At 40.5% G+C, this 17,418-nt stretch overlaps 1 protein-coding gene across 1 annotated transcript; it reads right to left on the reverse strand.

Moving 5' to 3' along the window:
• Positions 1 to 4,862: 4,862 nt before the first annotated feature.
• Positions 4,863 to 17,066, reverse strand: LSM4 (LSM4 homolog, U6 small nuclear RNA and mRNA degradation associated). The gene is made up of 5 exons (XM_070931755.1): positions 16,958 to 17,066; positions 14,936 to 14,977; positions 10,836 to 10,934; positions 8,612 to 8,795; positions 4,863 to 5,461 (listed from the first exon to the last, which is right to left on the reverse strand). Exons 1-5 carry the CDS (start codon positions 16,958 to 16,960, stop codon positions 5,370 to 5,372), a joined length of 420 nt encoding a protein of 139 aa, XP_070787856.1. The 5' UTR covers positions 16,961 to 17,066; the 3' UTR covers positions 4,863 to 5,369.
• Positions 17,067 to 17,418: the final 352 nt, after the last annotated feature.

Here is a 17,418-nt window from a genome sequence, read left to right on the forward strand (position 1 = left end):
GCTTATTTCAGCGCATGCGCTCGAAAGCCCGATTGGGCTTATTATCACGGGATGCCTTATTTTTGGGGAAACAGGGTAATAACACAAAATATGCAACATTTTAAAGTTTAATTCAAACCCGATTAATAGTAAGGTTAAAACAAGAGCAAATGAACTAGATAACCAATTCTTAGAAATTCTCTGAGTCAGAAAACATGAGAGCTAGAAACTTAGATAATAGATTTAAGTATCTGCACTGCTTCTCCCAAAGACCTTTAAACAGCACCTGACAGTATACATCAGGGCCACACCCACTGCACTTTGGAATTAATAGGGACATTTAAAAATGCTGCTTTTAAATTTGGGGGGTGGGGAGTTGCAAAGAAAAAGAACAGTTCAGAAATTCATGTTCCCATGTTTCTCTTTTAAAAGATTTTCACCTCATCCTTCAAAATTTTCTAGAGAAGTTTGTTTAACTAAAGCTCTACTGTATTTCATTCATTCATTGTTCCAGTAATATGCTGGTCAACAGAATGTCCATTTTTAAAGACACCGCTACTGTGTGAAACCCCAAAGGCAAACCTATGAATCTTTTTGTCTCGAAGCCAAAGGATGCCTTTGTCATATGCCTTTCAAACCTCATCATGGCTCCAGTTCAGCAGCAGCCCTAAAGGTTATTGGAGCCTTGTACTTAGTTGACACTTAGCCAACTACTGCACTATACTTAGAACTGGATATAAAAGAGCTGAGTGTGCTCTTAGTCATCCCTTTGATTTAAGATGCACACATTCAAAGGCTAAGAGCACGACACGGATGGACTTACATGGGAAGGCTGCTCAAGAAATATAGCTCTTAGGAGGGGTCCCTAAGGTCACCCAGCTACCCGTGTTTCCCTGAAAATAAGACCAGGTCTTATAGTAATTTTTACTTCAAAAGACACATTAGGGCTGATTTTCCTGTTAGGTCTTATTTTGGGGGAAATACGTTACTAAATACGGTCCGTCTGGCTGACGCTCTTAACTGAGGCTTATTTTGGGGTAATGCTTATATTATGAGCATCCTGAAAAATCATGCTAGGACTTATATTCTGGTTGGTTCTTATTTTCGGGGAAACACGTTATCTGTCTGGCTCAGGGGCTGTCTATAACTCCTTCTGGGACAGTTAAATCCAGTTTTTGGATTGGCAAGACAGAAATGTACTCTTGACCAGATCCTCAACCTTTTCCTAGTGTAAATGCATCTATCTTTACTCGAGTTGTTAGAGCTCTGTTCTCCCCATCACAATTTAGAAGCTGGGAAGAGAGGGTTGGCTTCACACCACTCCAGACGGATTGTCCTCCACCTGGATGTTTACTGACCAGACAAGGCCAGCTCAATTTATACTTTATTGTAAAATGGTCTCTCTCCGCCAGAGAGACCATTTTACAGCTTTTTAGCACAAATCCTTTTCCTTGTGTTCCTTCTGGTATTCTTAATTTGTGTTGTACTGGCCCCCAAGGAGGGCAGGAAAAAAAAAAAAGATTATTCTGCTGATTACTAGTATGCGAAAGGAAACAGGTAGTCCTTGAATTATGACCACAATTGAGCCCAAAATCTGTTGCCAAGTGAAACATTCGTTAAGTTAGTTTTGTCCCATTTCACAAGCTTCCTTACCACAGTTGTTAAGTGAATCCCTCCAGTTATTAAGTTAGTGACATGGTTGTTAAGTAAATCTGGCTTCCCCATTGACTTTGCTTGTCCGAAGGCTGCAAAAGGTGATCATATGACCCCGGGACATTTCAACGGCCATAAATATGAGTCAGTTGCCAAACTTCTGAATTTTGATCATGTAACCATGGGGATGCTACAATGTTTGTGTGAAAAACGATGTCACTTTTTTAGTGCTGTTGTAACTTTGAACCGTCACTAAACGAACTGTTGTAAGTCGAGGGCTACCTGTACTCACTGCTGTCAACAAGATTTGGGAACGTAGGAAAATAATCCAGCTCTACTCAACAGCTTCTTAAAGTCTCCATAGCTAACCCAAAAGTGCTTTTTTTAAGAGGCACTCAACTAGACTTTCTGGTTTTTCTTTGACGACGTTTTGCTTCTCAGTTGCTGGAGTTTCAACAAAGGAAAATACTTTTTACGAACCTGATACATCTGGCCTGACCAGTGCTAAAGAAAAGATGCTTGAAATGGCCAAGCAAGGCTTCTTCCCAAGTGGAGAAGGCCTGGAAAACATCTGCCCGATTTAAGCAGGTAGCCTCTTCGTGTACGGCAGCATTCACCTGCTGTTTTTGTGGGCATCTCATCAAGACGGGCAAAGCAGCTGAGGCTGAGCAGGTGCCAAGAGCAAAGGCAGAACTCTCTCCTGCTGTACTCCAGGGTTCAGGGTGAGCTTTCTACGTATGTTTTTTCAAACTGCAGTTTCCTTGGAGCACAGCCTGAAGGCTTTTTAGGCTGTGGTGGCTAACCATAATGCATCAGGAAAGGAAGAACAACATTAATAAAAATAAAGAGGGAGGAAGGATTGAGACATGATTATTTTTAGTTACTTAACACAGGCTTCCAAGTATTTGTACAGCTCCTCCTCTTGTGCAGCTATTCTAGACGCAGACCTGGGGAGGAGTGAGTGAGTCACCACACAGCTGAGCCAGCACCAGGCCTGCAAAAGCAAGTCTGAAGAAAATGCTCTTGGGGGAGGCACCTGCACCCCACCTCCCCCGCCCCCCGAAACAAAGGGCAAACAAAGAAAGAGCAACAGAAAAGCTGGTTTTCCTTGAGGGTCATACCATGTGGTGCGTTTTGCTTACAGGAGAGGGACTGTATTGTGCCTGCAACCCCATTGCCTCACACACAGAAACAATGCATTCCAGATTAAGAGAACAGCAAGAGGTGGTAGCATTTGAAATGTGGATTTACAGGCGGCTGTTACGTATAAGCTGGGTTGACAAAATCAGAAATGAGGAGGTGATACGCCGCCTGGGAAAGCCAAGGGAAATAATCAAAACCATAAAAAAAACGAAAGAATATTTTGGACATATGATGCGACACCTGGAAAAAATATGGCATCCTTCACTTAATCCTCCAGGGAAAGGTTGAAGGCAAACGAGGTCCAGGCAGAAGAAGAACATCAAGGCTTCAAAACCTAAGGGACTGGTTTGGAAAAAACTCAGCAGCACTTTTCTGTGTGGCTGTTGATAAAAATAGGATCGCCAACATCCGATGACGGATATGGCACAAGAAGAAGTGGTAACACCAGATTCCGGCTAGGAAAGAATTAAATTTTCTGGAATCACTATTTGCATTTGCCCTGCCACCTCCCCATCCTAAAAATCATATACAGGTAAGTTAAAGTCTCCAATTTATAACCATAATGGAATGGAATTTCCCTTGTAAGTCATGACGGTTGTAAGTAGAGACACTCAAGTAACCAACCCATGTTTTAACATTTTTTATTTGAAGTGGTCATTAAGCAAACCCATTTTCTGCAATGGGCGTTTTTTTGCCAGAAACCAGAGGTAAATACTGGTTTCTGGCAAAACAAAAAAAACCCAAAAAATCAATCTCACCATTGATCTCACCATTGCGATCTTGTGAGATCCGGCCATGAGCGATGTGTATGGGTTTTTAATGTCTCTTATTGTATATTGTTTATACTGTCTTTGTTGTAAGCCGCGCAGAGTCCTCGGAGAGTTGGGCGGCATAGAAATACGAATAATAAATACGAATAATAAATAAATTGTGGTCATATGAACTTGAAGATGTTGCAAACGGCCATAAATGCAGACTAGTTGCTGAGTGCCCAAAATGTAATCAAGTGACTCGTGGGGTGGAGGTGGGAAGCAGCCATCAGAACTTCAAATGCAAGTCATAAAAACCTTTGGGGTAGGGATAGGGTCTGTTGTAACTTCAAATGATTGCTAAGTGACCGGCCATAAATTGAGGATTACCTGTAATAACTTTCATAGCAAATAAGACTCCCAAATGACATGAATGCTGTCCTTCCCATCTGTAAGAAAAGATGCAGTCCCATTTTCCTACTGAAGAAAAAGGAGGCCTCAAAAACAAGACAACATTCACTTGGAGTTTTCAAAGGTAGAAAGCAAAACAAGATCCGTCCAAGAGAAAAAAAAGATGCTACATGCAAGAGAAGAAATCCGGCACAGGCCAGGCAAAAGGGAGCTTGCCTATTCTTGAGTGTGATTACTATACCTGGAGAACATTTCTACAGGGCCCCTCGTTAACATTCTCACCCCCTTTTCTAAAACATACACACACAGTAACAGATAAAACTTTATTCCACTTGTAACAGACAGCAGGCCAAAAACGTGTAAAAATGTTTTTACCCAAAATATTGTAGCTGCTTTTTTTTTAATCAGTATTGACTAATGGGTTGTCTTAAGTGCTGCTTCTAAAACGGTATTTTTGAAACTCTTCATCTGAAATCCCATTTTTAGCCGCCCCCCCCCCCCCCTTCAGCTGAGGCACCTAATTCCATTTAGGACACTTTGAAGCATATTGTGTGTGGAACTTGTGAAATTTCACTTCCTGTGTGTGGATCACTAGCAAAGTTAGTCAGAACGGATGGAGCCAGACCTTTGAAGGACAGCTTTTTTCTAAATCTTGCCTTAGTTTGAGGCTCGTCATGGGTTACGGATGTTCTCTTTTTGGGCTACAGAAAACCTGCTCCATGTGGGTGAGGGAGGCCATAGTTCAGTTGTTTAAAACAGAAGTTCAGCACTGAAAATAGTCTCTATAAGTCACTGATGGTATTATTTCTCAAACTGGGCGAAAAAGTAAACTTTTGAAAGATGAAGTTGTTAGAGAGGTAATTCCCTCTTCAAAGTAGTCCAATCTTTTAAAAAACGATCTCGCTGCACAATAAAAAGATCGCGAGGTAAGCTGTTTCATTGCTTTAATTCTTCTCCCCAGCTAGGAGGAAAAAACCAACATTCACTCCCCAGCTGCTAAATGCTGGGAACTTTTGGCTACCAAGAACCCACGATTGCAGATCTTCTGCACAACACAATCAATTATTTTTTTTTGTTCGCTTAAATGCATTTCATGGTTTATCAATTAGAATGAAACGGCTCACACAAAAACTGCACATTATCTCTCCAATTTCAAAAACGTGAACTTGGCTAAGCTAGTCATTTTACCGTAGTAATTCCAAGAAGAAGGGAGTCAGTTGAGCACTACTCTCCATCGGTGCCCACTCAAACGGAAGCTAAAATACATGTTTGAGTGGTAAAACACCTGTAAACCCTCATAAGATGCCGAATATCCCAGTTATTCACATTTTTAAAAAAGTACAACTTTGTTTTGTTAAGGGGAGACAGCAAACCAGTATGTCCCAATGACATAGCATCTGGGCGCAGAGCACTCCCTGGCCACAGTTCAGCTTCTCACTGCTTTGCTGCTTGTCTCCCTGGCTTCTTTTCTTGCTGTCCTCGACCACTCCCTTGGATTCCTCCTCGACCACGACCTCCAAACACTCCTGTAAACAGAAAGGGAAGCATTAACTCAGGGAGGGAGAGACTTGGAGGCAATGCCATCCACACCGCACACCATGATGAGCAACTACATATCAACCAGATATCAACCCTCTGAGATCAATCTCTGCAAGGTTTTTATGACTTTATGAGTATTGATCAACACTGTCAGGGTTCAGGTGCTTTGTTTAACAATTGGTTGCTGGATAAGCCACTTAAATTTATTACATTTTTATCTCAACTTTAATTTACTTTCTGAGCAACTCAAGGTAGTGGACATAAATATTCTTCCCTTCTCCTATTTTGCCCACAACAACCCCGTAAGGTGGGATAGATGGATTGAAAAAGTCATCCAGCCAACTTTCTTGCCTGAGGCAGGACTAGAACTCGCCATCTCCTGGTTTCTACGCTAGCACTTAGCATGCTCCATAATGTAGGAAGAATCTTGCTGGACCAAACAATCTAAACTTGTTGCCAATAGGTGCCAGAAACATGCATCCAGGCTAAAGAAACTCACTGCCTCCTCCTATCCTGTTTCCTCCAAAATAAGACATCCCCTGATAATAAGCCCAATTGGGCTTTTGAGCACATGGCAGTAAGACCAAGCACTTATTTCAGGGTTCAAAAAAAATATAAGACAGGGTCTTATTTTCGGGAAAACAAGATACTTGCCCTCCAACTTTTGGTATTAAGAGAAAGAATGCTCAAGCAGGACACCCTATACCAGGGGTGTCAAACTCAAGGCCCGGGGGTTGGATCCGGCCCACGGGGTACTTAAATCCGGTCCATGGGGCCACCGTGGAAACAGCAAAGGACCGGCCTGCGGTGCCTCTGCCAGCAAAAATGGAGCTCGGGACGGCTGCATGTGGACCTCGCAAGCTCTGTTTTTGCTGGCAGAGGGTCAAAGGAGGCTGTTGTAGCTGAAAACAGAGCTTGGGAGCCTGTTTTCGCTGGCAGAGCGCTCAGGCTGCCACAGGCGTCCTCAACACGCCCACCCTGGCCACAGCCCCCCTGGCTCCCCGAGGTCAAACACAACTCTGATGTGGGCCTCAATGAAATCGAGTTTGACACCCCTGCCCTATACCATTCTGGACAAATGGCTGCCCAGTCTCTTCTTAAAAACCTCCACAGTTTTTTAAGAAGAGGAGCACCCACAGCTTCTGGAAGTAAGCTATTCCACTGATTTACTGGTTGATGAGCTTGAGCCAAATTTTCAGTGCCATTGAGAGTTACTGCTCTTGTAATATCCTAGGAAAGTAACATGTGAACTTCCAAATGCCTCCAGAGAAGACTGCAAGGATACGAATGATTTATCTTTTAAACAATTCTTATGCCAATTACCGTATTTTTCAGAGTATAAGACGCACCGGAGTATAAGATGCACGTTAGTTTTTGGGGAGGAAAATAAGAAAAAAGCTGATTGGCAGGTGGATCGGCCTCCTGGAATACCCTCGATCAGCTGTTCCCAGAGGTGAATTTTAGCAACAGGTTCCTTGGTTGTGAGCTCTGTGCCTTGCTTTTTTTGGCTTTTTTTTCTGCCTCTGAAACAGAGCTTTAGAAAAAAAGCCTCTGAAGCTCTGTTTGGGGGCTTCTTTTCTGAAGCTTCGTTTCTGATGCTTTTTTCAGCCTCTGAAACCTCAGTTTGAGAAGCTGGGCAGGGCTACATTCGGAGTATAAGACGCACCCAGTTTTTCACCCTCTTTTTTGGGGGAAAAAGGTGCGTCTTATACTCCGAAAAATACGGTATATGTAGCTAACAAAAAGGGAGGAATGTACTCTGTCTTGGAACTTGCAGTATATAGGGGGAAAAATGACAACTGGAAGAACATTTGTTTTGCCCTCTCAGTCTCCTCCTTCAGAGGAAATACGGCCAAGCTGAGACATAAATATAGATGATTCAGGAGAAGGAGTAGATAGAGCGATTTTCCTCTTCTTCAAATTATGATGATCTGATAAACTGCTGGCAAGTACGGCAGATGAAAAGGAACTTCACACAGCATCTAATTTATGGAGTTCACTGTTAGATGACTTTAGTATTTATGGAGAACTTCTGAGGAGTAGTAACAGAACACTCCACCTCTATTGACATCTGCCCTAAATACTAAAGAGCTGAAATGTAATATATTCCAGATGTAATATCAGCTATGTTTACTGGAAGGCTGTATCCTACACTTTGCTACAAGAACTGAAGCAAGGGGATACTAATCCAATCCCTTACATTGGCCAGAGGCTGAATAGCTACAGAATTTACCATTCCTGCTATAGAGCTAAGCTCCTATTGAAACAGAGGTGAATGGGTAAGACTGGTAACTTTGCTTAGTCAGGATTAATTTAGTCAGGATTTCCTAAATAAACCATGTTATGACTTCAAACAAAAACCTATCTAAAAGCAACACATTATGGCTAAGTAAGGCCCCACTTGGAATATTGCATTCAGTTTTGGTCACCACGATGTAAAAAAGATGTTGAGACTCTCGAAAGAATGCAGAGAAGAGCAACAAAGATGATTAGGGGACTGGAGGCTAAAACATATGAAGAACTGTTGCAGGAACTGAGTATGTCTAGTTTAATGAAAAGACTAGGGGAGACATGATAGCAGTGTTCCAATATCTCAGGGGTTGCCACAAAGAAAAAGGAGTCAAACTATTCTCCAAAGCACCTGAGGGCAGGACAAGAAGCAATGGGTGGAAACTAATCAAGGAGAGAAGCAACTTAGAACTAAGGAGAAATTTCCTGACAGTTAGAACAATTAATCAGTGGAACAACTTGACTCCAGAAGTTGTAAATGCTCCAACACTGGAAGTTTTTAAGAAGATGTTGGATAACCATTTGTCTGAAGTGGTGTAGGGTTTCCTGCCTGGGCAGGGGGTTGGACTAGAAGACCTCCAAGGTCCCTTCCAACTCTGTTATTCTATTCTATTCTATTCTATTCTATTCTATTCTATTCTATTCTATTCTATTCTATTCTATTCTATTCTATTCTATTCTATTCTATTCTATTCTATTCTATTCTATTCTATTCTATTCTATTCTAGTGCAAAGTTTGAATGGGATTGTTCAGGAAGTTTTCAACCCCACTGCTGCAAGTGTTGAGATTTTAATGACCTTGGAAAGCAGTTTCCAAACTTCTCCTAAAGATTAAAAAGAGGACTTACCTCGCCCAGGGCCACCAATGCCACGACCTTTCTGCTGCTTCTGTTGCTGCATCCCACCCCGACCCCTGCCTTTGGAGACCACCTCTTCTTTCACCATATCAATGATCTCATCAGGAATACGCAGGTATTTGATGGTGCTGCCACGGATGTAACATTCAGGCATCCTCCAGAATTTATCTCCATCCTTTCCAAGAAAATACACAAGAAAGGAGGATGCAGCATCAGACTGTTGTTACTCTCAGTAGCCTGGATTTTGAATGTTGAATTATGTTTATTTATTCCTTATCATTTTACAAAACAATGGTCTGATTAAAAATCGGTATCATGGAAAGATACACCAAATATTTTTCTGAGTCTTCCAAAAATAATAATGTTCCTTATGTCAGATGTATGTCAAAAGTTGTCTTTGTCATATTAAAAATGAGTTTTACAGGGAGAATTCTCACTGCCTCCCCATTGATTGTGACCCATTAATATTATGTTTTGTCTTTCTGAACCAAATATTGTTTTTCTCTCTCAAATTTCTTTCTGTCAAAAAGCAAAATGTTTTTATTTCCCAAAAAGGCTATCAAGGCCCAGTGAATTTGGTATCTGAAGGGAGAAGTCAGGCTGACAGCACCACCTAGTGGGCAACTAGCAAATATAAAATATTTGATGCTCTCTGAGCTTGCTTGTTTACTTGCAGATGTTTCATTACCCAAACCAGGTAACATCATCAGTGCTAGTAAGGACTGTTGTTTGCTGTGAGTTTATATTCTGTTTGTGTGGCTGTTTACAGCCCAACCAAAAAAAATCTCTTAAGACCACCCCTACCCACACAGAATATAAACTTGCAGCAAACAACTACTAGCACTGATGATGTTACCTAGTTAGGGTAAGGTGTTGGTTATTACCTTTAAAGCCCTACATGGCTCAGGGCCAGGCTATCTTCGAGACCACCTTCTACCACATAGCTCCCAGCGACCGGTAAGATCCCACAGAGTTGGTCTCCTCCGGGTCCCATCAGCTAAACAATGCCGGCTGGCGGGCCTGCAGGGGAGGGCTTTCTCTGTGGCTGCCCCAGCTCTCTGGAACCAGTTACCTCCTGAGATCCGGACTACCCCCACCCTATTGGCCTTTCGGAAAGCGGTGAAGACCTGGCTTTTCCGGCAGGCTGGGGCCATTGATCTCGCTGTTGCAATCTTGCAAGATCCGGCCATGAATGGTGTGCATGGGCTTTTAATGTTTTTAAAATATTTTTTAATAATTTTCCTATGTTCTTTGTTGTATTATTTTTTGCTGTAAGCTGCCCAGAGTCCCTTGGGAGTTGGGCGGCATAGAAATTCAATAAATTAAATTAAATTAAAATTAAATTAATGAAACGTCTGCAAGAAAGCAAGCAAGCTCAGAGAGCACCAAGGACCCCTCATTTTAGCCCTGAGCTACAAATATTCTCCTTTATTGGTACAAATATAAAATATTCAGAAACAGAACTAGGTTAACCAAGACTGAGTTATAGGTAGCACTCGACTAATGCCTTATTTGCTTAGAATAGAATAGAATAGAATAGAATAGAATAGAATAGAATAGAATAGAATAGAATAGAACAGAACAGAACAGAACAGAACAGAACAGAACAGAATAGAATTTTTATTGGTTGAGTGCGATTGGACACACAAGGAATTTGTCTTTGGTGCATATGCTCTCAGTGTACATAAAATAAAAGATACGTTCATCAAGAATCATAAGGTACAACACTTAATGATAGTCATAGGTTAGAAATAAGCAATCAGGAAACAATATCAATATAAATTGTAAGGATACCAGCAACAAGGTTACAATCATACAGTCATAAGTGGGAGGAGATGGGTGATGGGAACGGTGAGAAGATGAGAAGATTAATAGTAGTGCAGACTTAAATGTCCAGAGTTAACATGGCACTGAAAAAAATTGACGTACAACTGGTCCTCGCACTTACTGCTGCCCTGGTGACATGATTGCATTTGTGACTTTCTGAACAAGCAAAATGGATGGGAAAAGTCAGGTTTGCTTACAACCACGTGATTCATTTCATGACCCTGGTGATTCGCTTAACTGCAGCAACAAAGGTCAAAGTTCAAGCAATTCCTAAAGCCTATATAATTCTTTTCTACACGGTCATTCTTCTGATTTCATTTCTGTCCTCCTACTTTCTAAAAATTAGCAGTCGGCATCCATAACAGAAAAGCAGAGGAGTTGTCCTTACCCTTGATGTACAGATAACTTCTCGAAGATTGATGTTCATCCAGTTATCACAGCTAACCAAGTGACCGTTGTAAGTTTCACCATTTTTGAGCTCCACCAGCTGAAAAGGCAAAGCAGGCAATATAACAAGATCACAGAGAGTACAGTAGTGTAATTCCATTAAGAAATAGTTCATTCTCGTAAAACAAAAAGCCGTGTCCTTCCTCACCCATTGCTATTTCCTCCATACATACAAACGTATCTAATAATAGGAGCCGAGGTGGCGCAGTGGTTAGAGTGCAGCACTGTAGGCTACTTCAGCTGACTGCTACCTGCAGTTCGGCAGATCGAATCTCACTGGTTCAAGGTTGACTCAGCCTTCCATCCTTCCCAGGTGGGTAAAATGAGGACCCAGATTGTTGGGGGCAATAGGCTGACTCTGTAAACCGCTTAGAGGGCTGTGAAGCACTATGAAGCGGTATATAAGTCTTATTGCTATTGCTAATAAGGTATTGCCTTTCAGAGGAAGGCACCACAGTTATTAGATGGTAATATTTAACAAGCAAGTACTGGAGTGCATAACATCAGACATATCACTAGAAGGCAAAATCGCAAAATCTCACTTATTTTGGCTATGTCATGCAGGAGAAAACAATTAGGTTTGGAAGAGTTAACGGGAAAGGGAAACCAGACTGCCGAAGAACACCGTAGCTGGACACCATCAAAGCTGACAGCAGCCAGAGCACAGAACAACTCAAAGTAGCCAAGACACGAAGATGTAGAGAGACTTGGCCCATAGTATCGCCAAAAGTCGGACAGGACTAACTGGATATCATCATCATCATCATCGTCATCGTCATCATCATCATCATCATCATTTAACACACATAAACGTTACATAATAAGTTTAACAAAATATTGTTAGGAAAAAAACTTTTGTGCACAATTTCAGACTCTATTTGGAAACGTTTGCCAACCTCCCCACCCATCACTGGGGAGGATTCCAATTAATTTTTCTCTTGACAAATGCATTTTTTTTTTCACCCAGTGAATTCAGTTTCATAGGAGCATTTAATTCGAGAGGTGACTTCAGAACAACTTTTTTGAATGTTCCAGTCCTGAAAACAAAATAGGCCATGTGTACCAAGGGTGCATTTTTTCCAAAAGGCAACTGGATTTTGTTTTTCCTTGAAGATGTTTCACTTCTCATCCAAGAAACTTCTTCAGGAGACATTTAGGCCCTGTATACTATAATTTTGAGTGTTTTGACTGTTTCGCATACTGCAACTGGACTTTTAAATAGCATTTTTTCAACCTAGTTCTTGTCATTGCTTCAGAGTGGATGGGAACATCTGGGATTTACTGACACAAAATAGCATAGGGCCCAGTGAATATGAGGGACTAGATTCCACAGCTGGGAAAACTGGGACATGTATACATAGGACTGTGCATCTCATTTAGTGGTTGTTAAAAGTTAGTGAATTCTTTGGAATTTCCAATATTTCTGCATAAATATACCCAAAACATAATGTCTTCTCCATATTTCCTAAAACTAAAGAGAACCCAATTAAACAAATGAGTCCAAAACATGACATTTGTCCATTTATTTACTGAGGAAAATAATCCAAAGCTACATATCGAAAATTCAAAAAGGTTCACAAACATTTAAGCACCACAGTAGATCAATGCACAACAACTACGATAATGTTGGTTGGGTCTGGTGAATTTTTTTTTTTTTTTAATTTGATTTATATGGCGCCCTTCTCCGGAGACTCAGGGCGGCTTACAGTGCGTTAAGCAATAGCCTTCATAGTTTTGTATATTTATACAAAGTCAGCTTATTGCTCCCATAATCTGGGTCCTCATTTTACCTACTTTAGAAAGGATGGAAGGCTGAGTCAATCTTGAGCCTGGTGAGATTTGAACTTGCAGTAACTGCAGGCAGCAGATGTAAGTGGATGTTAATTAGTCTGCTGAGCCACCAGAGCTCAGAGAGAGATGCTTCCACAACACACGCAAAAATATAACTATTTGCATTAGGGCTGCACTGCTAAATTTAGCTGATGTGTGTGCATGCTTTTGTACCTCATCAGCAATTATGTATTTTTTTTAATAGCTAAGAGCCCTATCTTAAGCAAAAGTAGCAGTGAGGACCAATATAGGGGTTTTATTTGGCTGCCCCTGGTAGGAACTGTACTGTCTCCAAGATTCAGTTGCAATTCAAGGTGCAAGGGATCACCTTTAAAGACTTGCATATCTCCAAGCTGAATCTAGCCATTGGATAGGAGACTCACTGGGGGAACTCAACACTGAAGGAATGCCATCTTGAGGGGCTCTGGGCTTGAGCTTGCTCAACAATGGCTTTCCTCCTTTGGGACAACCTCCTCTCAGATATCCAGATCATCTCGTCTTTCCTCTATTTTCTGACATCATTAAACATCTGGGTCTTCAAAAAGGCATTAGGAGATGAGTAAGATCATGCTCCACTTGAACATCTGTACATCAGATAGACTTCATTATAATTAAGATTAAAAACAAGAATACATTATCGCATTATAATTATATTCTGCTACCAGTCCAACACACAGGAATTTATACAATAGAAAGCAAATTTAAAGTATCCATAGTTATGAAAACAAACTTCCTGTCAATTGAAATAATAAAGCAACAAAAGAAAAAGAAAAAGAAAAAATGGGGTTGACAGGTTAAAATGCTCTTGAAAATGGATCTATTTTCGATAATTTCCCTATATGTACTCCAGGATGGCAGCAACCTGATCTCTGCAGGGAGACTTTTCCAGAAAACTGGTACTGCCACTGAGAAGCAATGCCTCCTGCTTTATTTGTGTTTTTCTCCTGATGGATCTGATAGATCAGATTAGTTCAGACTGGAACAGGAAAATCTCTAAGTACACAAATGCTGACCCATGAAAAATGTTATAGTTCAAAAACCAGTATCACCATGGCATTAACAATGCAAGCCATTCAAAATGTCTGGGAATGGAACAATGTATAAGTTATAATAAACACTTAAATTAGCATACTACATGCTATCAATCACACTGTTAAGCACTTTTTATGATTTCAAAAATTTCCACCTATGGGCCACTAAATGAGCAAGTTTGATATTCAGGAAATTAACACTACAATGTATATTATATCATTAAGAGTATTTTCATTTTAACATTTTCAGATTGCTTCTCTGTTTTTTGTTACAATTTTGGAAACTTTGTTCTCATCTTTGAAAAGATGAGATTGTATTATTGGTCTTCTACATGTTACATATCTTTATATTTTAGATTACCCAGGAAAATATTTGTAATATAGCATATAAAGAATGGTTTAAAATGAATGCAGAGTGCTTACATTTGAAAAGTATTATATATAAATGCATTGCTTTGCATATTTATATTATTGAAAATCTTTACAGGCCAATAGATATGGAAGCATAATGTACAATAAATTGGCCAAAGAAATATTATTTTCTAAAATTGTACTAATTTATTCCTTTGAAAAAACCAAAGCACTGTTAGCAAATTTCCATTTAGACACTAATTGGAACAATAGCTTTGCTAAGCATTAAATATTTGCAGGTTATTCTCTGATCCTAGCATAAGATATATAAAAGATAGAAGTCATAAAAAGCATCAAGAGCTACAGCAAATACAGGTAGTCCTCAATTTACAAAAGTTCTTTTAGTGACCATTCAAAGTTACAATGGCACTGAAAAAAGTGATTTATGACTGTTTTTCACACTTATGACCATTGCAATCCATGGTTATGTGATTAAAATTCAGACACTTGGCAACTGACTCATATTTATGATGTTTGCAGTGGCCCAGGGTCATATTGCGACCTTCCAACAAGCAAAGTCAATGGGGAAGCCAGATTCACTCAACAACCATGTTACTAACTTAATGACTGCAGTGATTCACTTAACAAGTGGCAAGAGAGGTTGTAAAATGGGGCAAAACTCCCTTAACAAATGTCACAGCAACAGAAATTTTGGACTCAACTGTGGTCGTAAACTGAAGAATACTTGTACTTTGGAACTTCCAAAAAGCTTTCTTTACAAATAAAAGACTTACAACTTTGATCCTAATAACCAAGTCTGATAACTTACCATTGGGTGGTTCTGTGCCGTTTTCAGCAAGGATAGTGGAAGCTGTAATAGAGAAAGTTCAACAGCTTGAGAAACATACCCAGTGTATAAATAAGCTTCCAGAGCAATGTCATCTTGTAGGTTTTTTTTACAATATTTTCTGTCCCTCTTGTCAGGAGACTGCCTCACACAAGTACTCCTCCTCCTCTTAACAGAAGAAGAAACGGCATGTTTCATCCCCTCCTGATTTCAAGTTCCTAACATAAAAATTCATCTGGATCAAAAACCATCTTCTTATTGTAGCCTATTCCCATTATGGTTCACAAAGCACCTCCAACAACAGCATCAACAGAATGGAAAGACAATTGCCTTGTTTTATTGTGTGTTCGTGAGCAGCACAGTTTTCAAATGGACCATCTCTGAAGATCAAGGTTTTCATGGCCAACAACCACTGACAAATTCTTAGAATTTAACTGAGATATTTTAAGGTGGAAATAAGTTTCAACCAAGCCCTCCGCTCTAACGTTTATGAAGAAAATATCCTTTCACTGCTATTCTTTAAGCAGCTAGACTAAAGAGTTCTCCATACACCAGCAGATCATGCCTTTCACTGCCAAATTTGGTTAGCCATAATGGTATTAATCCAATAATCATTTTTATATTTTGAAAAGTAGGTCCACATAGTCTCAATTTCTAAAACCATATTGGAAGAAGTCAAATTAAGAACAATGGACAGACCAAAATTGTATTTAATCTAACATCAATAGTATTTTTTTGGCCAACAGACCAAAATTGCATTTAATCTCACATCATAAACAGATGACGATGTGAAGCTATACAAACACCAACATCTTCTTGCTCGTGCTAAAGCAGGATTTATTTCCAGGAAAATCCTTCAATTAATTATCTTCACAGTAAACCGTAAAATAATCAAGAGTAATATTAGCAGGTTAAGTCTAAAGTCTAACAATGTGAAGCAGTGGTAAAATCCAAATGTTTTTACTATTGGTTCTGTGGTGCGGCTTGGTGGGCGTGGCAGGGGAAGGATACTGCAAAACTCCATTCCCACCCCACTCCAGGGGAAGGATACTGCAAAATCCCCTTTCCCTCCCTCCTGGGGGAAGGATATTACAAAATCTCCATTCCCACCCTACTCTGGGGCCAGCCAGAGGTGGTATTTGCCGGTTCTCTGAACTACTCAAAATTTCTGCTGCCAATTCTCCAGAACCTGCTGGATTTCACCCCTGATGTGAAGGATGTGTGTTTGTGTTTTATTATAGTTATAACGTACACGGAAGATGGCCTTTAATTTCGTTGTACTGAGGTGCAATGACAATAAAGTAAACTAAAACAAGACGTATGGTAATACTAATTTGAGATGCTTTAAACCTATCTCTTAATATACATTTTTTTCCAGCGAAGCCTTTTTTATACCTATAAAAAGCAGCACTATAAAAACAAACAGCTACAGACCGAATTAAAACTCGAGAGAAATATCTACAGCTTAAATAACACTTCATTTTCCTGTTTCATGCAAAAACTACTCTCTCAACAAGCTGCCCCCCACATTCTTTACACCCTGTTTTAGTTCTACAGGCTCCAATTACACAACCCCATGCTACTACTCAGTGAGTCTTACTCACGAAGTAAGAAACAGCCTAGCCCAGGGGTGGGCAACTGTGGCCCTTTTACAACCTGTGGACTTCAACTCCCAGAATTCCTGAGACAGCCAAGCTGTCTCAGGAATTCTGGGAGTTGAAGTCCACAGGTTGTAAAAGGGCCACAGTTGCCCCCCCCCCCCCGGCCTAGCCACATTTTACAAAGGGGCGATCCTAAATAATTCACGCCTGGAGAGTCTCTAAGCCTCCTTAAAGGGCAGGACAACATTATTCTTACAAGTAAACGGGGCTGGGATAAGTAAGCCCCAATTATCCTTAAGTAACAGCGAGGCTCGTTAAATTTAATTCGTATTCTTAAGTCTTATTCTTAAAAAGAAACAATTCTTGCTCCCTTCCCCCCCTCCCCCCCATTTGCAAGTCTCACCATCCTTCTATCCGCGATGCCACAGGAACGTCAACTTCCACTTCCGCCTGCCGGACTTCCGCCCGCCTTAAGCCAAGACTTAGTTCTATAGCCAATCAGCATATAGTGCCGGACGTCCAATGAGAAGCTTCCGTCCAGGGTCTTGAAATTCAATCCTACAGGAGACTTACAGTATTTTTATCCCTACTGTAGCGCATGCCTCGTGGGAGGGACGGAGGGAGGGAAGGAGGATAATACCCACAATGCAACGCAAGCCGTAACTAGGATCTTCTGCTACCATCTGACGGAGGAATGATCTGCGCTTGCGCACCAGGGCTTATCCTATACATGTGCAATATTATTTTTCATGTGTGTGGAGAGTTTCTGTGTTTTCTTCAAGGAGAAAGTTTGTTTAACTTTAAATAAAACTGTACTTTCTGCAGTCGTGTATAAATAATAACGTGCATGCAAAATATTTTGAT

This window comes from Pituophis catenifer, unplaced genomic scaffold (genome assembly GCF_029215685.1).
Source record: "Pituophis catenifer annectens isolate HBS135680 unplaced genomic scaffold, rPitCat1.0.hap2 SCAF_1, whole genome shotgun sequence".
Taxonomy (NCBI): Eukaryota; Metazoa; Chordata; class Lepidosauria; order Squamata; family Colubridae; genus Pituophis; species Pituophis catenifer.

What these genes read in the sequence shown, in the direction of transcription:
- LSM4 (XM_070931755.1), bottom strand. An exon ending in CGGCACAGAACCACCCAATG is followed by an intron (nt 10,935 to 14,935) that starts GTAAGTTATCAG and finishes TTGCCTTTTCAG; the next exon opens with CTGGTGGAGCTCAAAAATGG. An exon ending in CATTGGTGGCCCTGGGCGAG is followed by an intron (nt 5,462 to 8,611) that starts GTAAGTCCTCTT and finishes TTCTGTTTACAG; the next exon opens with GAGTGTTTGGAGGTCGTGGT.